At 34.4% G+C, this 7,543-nt stretch overlaps 1 protein-coding gene across 2 annotated transcripts in view; it reads right to left on the reverse strand.

The window, feature by feature from the left end:
* The window catches only part of LOC117173900 (O-acyltransferase like protein-like), a 92,474-nt gene that overhangs the window by 39,752 nt on the left and 45,179 nt on the right, over positions 1–7,543 (reverse strand). For both annotated transcript variants that reach the window (XM_033362555.1, XM_033362549.1), the window contains exon 7: positions 4,058–4,181. In XM_033362555.1, coding sequence (XP_033218446.1) covers positions 4,058–4,181 — 124 coding nt within the window. The remainder of the gene's footprint in view (positions 1–4,057; positions 4,182–7,543) is intronic.

The raw sequence follows: 7,543 nt of genomic DNA on the forward strand, positions 1-7,543 counted from the left end.
AAATTATTCCCATTCCCGAAAAGAAAGGAAACTTATATTTGTCTATTATACCTGACCATGAACTAATAATTATATTTAGAGATTCATACGTTCCCACAGACAAACAGACGATTGAACATTGTAAAGCCATAACGAGTTACCTGATCTGTAAACGAAATCAACCAAACCTCAAACTAATGGATATCAAAACATGCGAAGCAAGCCTCTTCAAAAGATATTCAGAAATAAACTGTAATCAGTATCCGTATTTACTTCATAAGGAAACCTTTATACCTATTTCCAATGGATATATTATAATTCCTCTTGTTAAAATAAAACTAGGCCTAAGTTGCGATGACAATTTGACAATTGTAGAAATAATCAATCCTGCTAAAATAGAAGGTAACAGTTGTAAAATATACAATAATTGTGACCAGATAGACCTACCTAAGCATTTAGCAGAAAGGAAAACCTATTGGATTAATGTAACTTATGACATTAATTATGACGAACAAGACTTAAAGAAATTAGAACAAAAACTAATTCAACTTCCGAAACAGATAAGTAACGACGAACTCAAACAGGCCCGCTTAAGCTTGGATGATACCGAGAATACACTAAAAAATATAGCCACTCACCGACGTATAAGAACATGGGTAGAAACTAGTTTAGACGGGCTTAAGTACGTAGGATACTTTTCATTATTATTAATAATATTATGGACATTGAATAAATGTGGTATTTTCGAATTAATTAGAGCATTGTTACTCAAAAAACTCTGTTTATTTTGCGTCAAAACATAAAATCAAATCTCCCCACAAATTGTAACATTTACTGCCTCTGCTCAACCTCTAATGAAACAAGTAGAACCAATTAAGTCTAGGAAATTTAAAATAGGTTCACAGGACTAAACCTTGTCTAAAAAGGGGGGTGTTACGTCAGAGCATAATCTAACGTGCAGCTCTGCAAAGTGTGCAGTTATGAATGGAAAGTGTGCAGCTCCGAATTTGTGTTGGGGAGGTACTTTTCAAATTATTTTCAATTAATCAAGTTCGAATAAAGTCAAGTGAAACGTACGGGAGGAGCACAGTATTATATGTTTAGAGGTATTACCTTATATGAAAACAACTCACGCGAAAAGATGCAAGATACGAGTATGAGAGTAGAGAAAGATGTTTTCTTTTCAAAAGTGATTTCTCGAGCGAATGATTTCCTTTTTTTTTAGTTTTTTTTTTTTTTTTTTTTTAGTTTTCGTGTAAAGGCTGGGCCGTGCAGTTCTGAAATTTGCTTAGATTATGCTCTGTGTAGGACCGAACCTACGGTCTCCAGTCAGTTCTAGTCTTGCCCATCGATTGTATTTTTCTAAAAGAAATAATAAAAACGTCGAATTGCCTAAAAATCAATTCGACTTCTTTTTGAAAACACAAACTATCATTTTTACTCTTAACAATGCGCTATTTTATGTTTTTTTCATATTGAATGAAACGGATTGTTTACGTAAATTATTCTTCCTTTAAATCAAAATTAAAAAATATATTGAAATTAGTATGGAATGGGTGGTGGAGCGGGGAGGAAGGGTTGCCGGAATAGAGCTGTAGTTTGTTCTATCTCAACTAGATGGCGCCATTTCGTTACTTTACTAAGTTGATATTCTTTAACATGGGACTGTCCGCAGTGTGGTTACACTAGTTTGGTCTCATTATGTCTATTCTCCATCGTGGATACACAGCGTGCCCAACGAGAGAGGATCCGCACCAAGCTGCGGGTGAGCAGCGCGCGACGCATTTGGTGTTGCAGTGCTATCACGTAGGGAAAAGCTCTAAGATAATACTCTAAGATAATACTGCGTGTCCCAGAATCAAGATTCCACACTTACATGGCAACATAAAAATAAAAATGTCGAAACTTCCTTTTCCAAAAATCAGTTTAAGTTTTTGTTTTTGAGTAATAAAACATTTGAGCTGGACCAATCAAAAGCGTGGTATTGATAGGCATGCGTCCATGAACGGAAGTCCAATGAAGGGTGGCCATTTTAGTGATCTTAACACAAATCTAGTGTTTTTCAAGGGTCCACTGTGTTTTCTTTCAGGCATTGTGTAATAACACAATTTATTGTTTTTACAGTATTTAGTAGAAAATTTAGTACTCTTTTAAATTTGTGTTCTTTTCGCTCCAATTCACTAATTTTTCAGTTACAAACTGTAGAAAACAATCTGGTAGCAAATAACGATTTATCAAGTGATTGCACTACAGAATACTGTCCAATAAGAAGAATTCTCTAATATTAATTGGCTGAGATATCTAGTGATTTATGCATTGTGTTTTACCGTCCAGTTTGACGCTACCCGTCGATACAAGGAAAACAAGTAAGTTTAAAATTTGGTTTGTTATTAATGATTCGAAATAAGGTACTTTAAGCTTCTGCGTATTCTATTATGCTGACTGAAATACTTTTCACTTCAAACAACTTAATGGAATTCGCAGATTTTTGTACGTAATTTATACGTTCATGCGAATCCCATAATGTCTCAAAATCAGGCATAACTCAGAACTTTCATGTTTTCTATTGTTTCCATCCCAAATATAATCTTTTGTTCAATTTCGTGTCATTTACGCAACTTTCTCTTAAAGCAGGGTCACTCCATGAATGATCACCTGAGACCGATTGCGGTCAAATTTTAGAAATTTTTTTCAATTGGTCTATAATTATTTCTTATATTTCTTAATCGTTATTATCTATGATGATATTTTTGAGTTATAGTAGAAATAGTAGAGGAAGAATGTTTTTAAGTGAACTGTCAAATTAAAATTTGACAGGTCACTTAAGAAAAACTTATAATTGTCTATTATTATTGCTTTTTACTTTTTTTATTTATTAATATAATATGAATTCAAATTTCGCGCCCTTCAAAGTCAAATATAGTGAAAAGTTAGTAGCATTTAATGATTGTTGAATGATTGAGTTTTAATGGTTTTTCGTGTTTTTTCGGGCGCTTGATTGAGTTTTTTCCCCGAAGGAATAATAAGGAGACCCAACTGCCAGTGAGAAGCAATCTGAAACTGGCAATAGAAACATTACCGTAAGTGATACGCACATTATAGGAAGATCTTAGATTTGAGTATGCAGATGCACAGTTGTCCTCTTCCTATACATGTAAAAGTGTGCGAGTGACAAAGTTTGTCAAATTGACGTAAGTTAGAGGTTGTGTTTTTTTGTTGATCATCATACGAAAGATACATAAAATAAATATATAAACAGTATTTTCGGTACTTGTTTGAAAAATGTGCGAACAGATTTTGAGAAAATAAGATCAAAAAATAAAGGTTAAATTTCTAAATTATTATTATTAAAATTAAATGAGAGGTAAAACAATAAAATATAATAGACGTTTATTGTACTTACAGTGAAGGATTTAAAAAAACGAAGTGTATTTGCCTTCTTCGGCGTGTAACTTCGTCCACAACCTGCAACTTGGCACCTCATGGCTTAGAACAAATTTCTGACACTTGCATCAAAATAAACAAACAGAACCTCTCAACTTTCGTCAATTTGACAAAATTTCTCACTCGCACACTTTTCCATGTATAGGAAGAGGACAACTGCGTACCTGCGCACTCAAATCTAAGATCTTCCTATAATGTGCGCATCACTTACGGTAATGTTTCTATTGCCAAGTGGTGGAACGGAGTTAGGTCTCCTTATTATTCCTTCGTGGTTTTTTGCCCTGGAAGTAGTTGGCCATCTTGGTCCAATGTAGTGTAGTGCCAGTTGTTCTCCCAATGTTAATCCCACCTCGGAGCTCTCCTCAATAACACTACGTTCGATTCGCGCTCATGTACGTACGTCTGTCTATACCGCGCCCCTGATTGGCGCAGCCTCAACATTTTGTAACTCAAAAACTACAACTTCAACTGATTTTTGGAAAAGAAATTTTCGATTTCACTTTTTTATTTTTATACAGCTATATAAGTCCGGACACTTGAGTCTGGGGCGACATGGAGCTGAATGAAATGGATATATCGAATTTCAACTTACTTCTGACGTACTTCTTATTGCATTGAATGAAATATAAGTTACCTTGTTAAAATCTGATCCTTTTGTAGCTATGATATATCCAAAGAGGACACCAATAAGCCAACTGCCACCTCTTGCGTAAGCTACTGCGTAAAGGTTTCTAAAGATGTCTAACGTCTCCTCGAGGCTGAAATAAATGAGTTAAGCTCTCAGGGTACAGGAAACAAAATTTTAAAAAGTGCAAAAGATATGTAGCGTTCTGCAAGAAATTGCCCACTCTGCCAGTATTAAGTTACGTGCAGGAATCCCAGTGGGCACAAAGTTTGGCGACGTCTTTACGACATCGTTACGACATCCTATGTCCATGTCGTTAAGGTGTCTTTGCGATATCGTAAATAAGTCGTATGATCTGACGATGTCTTTACGATATCGCAAAACACCGAAACGACATTGACATAGGATGTCGTACGGATATCGTAACGATGTCGTGAAGACGTCGCCAAATTTTGTGCCCACTGGGATATATTTTCTGCCCTGTTGGAAGTAAAAAGATTTAGAAAGATAGAAATTGGGGAATAGGAAAAGATAGAACTATTCTATCTCTTCCAATAAGGCACTTTGTATCCCTAAAAAACTATCTTTTCTTATCTCGAATCTCAGTCATTTTTTAACTTTTTCTCTAACCGTCGTGACCAAGGACTTTTTATATTTTTCGATCCCTTAGTCTATCTATCTATTAAGTATTTCAGTTTTTTTTCAATCTCTTTCTCTATACTTCGTGATCCGGGACTTGTATCTTTTTCTATTGCTAAGCCACTTATCTATTAATGAAAATGAACCTTTGTTTATGTCTTTTTCTATCTTATGCGGTTGAGCACTCTTATTATTTTCTATCTTTCAAAATTAAGAAACCATGGAAAAGTTAAAAAATTAATTTAATATCGACCACGAACGTAAAAGACAACTGGACATCCATGCTTATATACCTACACAATTAAAATTGATTTCGATACCTTACGGTCGACAGCTGTGTCGGCAGGGATGGGTAAGCAAAATACTCTAGTTAATTTAAGTAGTTGTTTACGGTAAATTACTAGGTAATTTACATGCCTAGTTTCTTACACGATGTAAATTACGCGTATATAAGATTTACGTTCTGCGGTTCCCGTTTATCTCTACAAATAAAACCTTTAAAACTTGATACTCATTGAAAATGTTCCTTGAAATTAATAAAAAAAATTATACAAGTACATAAGTTTATTATAATGAAGTTGATTTATCAGTGTATATTTTATTAGGCACCATTTTTTTCCAAAACAGAATATAAAAACATATGAACAACTTTTCAGCTAATAAATATTAAATTAATCAATATTTCATAATGATAACAAAAACAGATATAAATGTGGAAGAATAATTACAAATTACGTATGTGTTTAAAATTAATCTCCATCCCATGGAATTTATCGAAGCCCGAAGTTTTTTTGTATTTGCTCCGTTTCACTTTAGTTGACATTATTATTTTTTGATTCAAATATTGGCATTGAAAAAAGAATTCTTATGAATACCCGTACCATAAATTCAAAAAAGTGAGGTTATGCACAGTTTTACCTGTTCGATATCTTGGCACATAATTTACTAGGTAGTTTACCTGTTTTCTACATAAAATACATGACTTAGGTATTTTACGTAAAAAACCTCCAGTTACTCGTAACTGCACATCCCTGTGTTTCGGTCTTGGAACACGGTTTGTCGGGCCTCTACTTATAGGCCCGAAATTATATTTCACTTTTTAGTTACTTTTACCCTCGGCCACCTAGCGCCCCTGCTGAAATTAAAAAGATACATATCCTATCTTGTTGAATAATTTTGAAACTTTACGACACAAAGAGATAGAGAAAATTGATCCAATTCCAATTTCTCTTTGTCAATATAAATTCATGTCTATTTTTTCAACCTCGTGTTCTTCATCTCAACCTATTCTTTACCTATCCACATCTATCTTTTTTATCTCACTGTCATTCTAAATTTCCTTCTATTTTTTCAATAGATTTTCCTCTATGTGATCCTATCCTTTGTCTATTTATGTCAATATTTTCTGTTTCTTTGTCGAACTAAATTCACGTCTATCTTTTTCAATCCCCTCTTCTCTATCTCATCTTGTCTTTTATCTGTTCACGTGAATCTTTTTTCAACTCTCTGTCAAAATAAATTTCTGTCAATCTTTTTCAACCTTCTCTTATTTTATCTTATCCTTTATCTAAACCTGTCAATATTTTTTTATCTCTGTCAATCTAAATTTCCGTCTATATTTTCTAATCTCCTCTAATCTAATCTATCAACGTCTATTATTTTTTCTCTATTTTTTAATCCAAGTTCACGTGTATCTTTATCCATCCTCCATACTTATATCATCCTAACCAGTATTAATTTAAGTCCAACTTTTTCTATCCGTAAATCTAAATTCCTACCTATCATTTTTAATCTCCTCTTCTCTTTTCCATCTTATATCAAATCTAGCAACTACCATCTTTTTCTAGCACTTAGTCTATCTAAATTTACGCATATCATTTTTAATCCTCTTGTATCTATCTCATCCTACCCTTTCTCTATCCACGTCAACCGAACGGTTCGACCTGCTGGAAGTGGAAAGATTGAAGCATATAGAAATTGGAGGGTAGGCAAAGATATAACTATTATATCTCTCTTTTTATCATTCAATGGATCACTTTGCACTCCTGAAATTTTACCTTTTCCAATCCTAAACCTTATTAATTTTCTATCTCTCTCTCCAAGTATCGTGATCGTGGACTCTAATCTTTTTCTGTCACTTAGACTGTCTATCTATTACAAATTTCCAACTTTTCCATCGCTTTCTCTATTTTCCGAAACCAAAGACCCTTATCTTTTTCTTTGCTTATTCTATCTCTTTGATATAAATTTTGATCTTTGGAATGGAATGGAAGCTTCTAATGTGTCCCCTAAGGGTTTACATTTTTCTTGCACTTTTTTCTTTATTCCTTTACACACCCCCCACACACTTACTTAGTGGTGGAAGGGGGACCTACAGTTTAAGGTGGGTTCCGAACCACCAAGAGCAATAGCTTTAAGTACTCAGAGAAAACCTTTTTTTCTAGAGTTACCGGTCCCACGACTCTCCGGAGATGAACAACTCCCTTGCTAGGCTAGTGCTCACCGCATGGGCCGCCGAGGCTCTTCCAGAGTGCGAGGCGGGAATCGAACCCGCAAGCCGACGGAGTGGGTCCAAAGCCTACGCTTTAGCCCCCACGACCATCGTCCCACTTAATTTTTTTTATCTTTGTCTATTCCATTTTCTATCTTCCGAATTTGAGTACTCTTATAATTTTCTATCCCTTAAAATGACAGCATTGATCGAAAATTTAAGGAATTCATTCCCAAAATTCATTTGACTTTGACCACGTACCAGAAAAGTCATCTTGACCCAAATTGAGATTAAAAAAGAGGTAGAAAAATATAGACGTTGATAAATGTAGTATAGGACGAAATGGAGAAGAGCAGATTAAAAAG

The sequence above is a fragment of the Belonocnema kinseyi genome, chromosome 1 (genome assembly GCF_010883055.1).
Source record: "Belonocnema kinseyi isolate 2016_QV_RU_SX_M_011 chromosome 1, B_treatae_v1, whole genome shotgun sequence".
NCBI classification, from domain to species: domain Eukaryota; kingdom Metazoa; phylum Arthropoda; class Insecta; order Hymenoptera; family Cynipidae; genus Belonocnema; species Belonocnema kinseyi.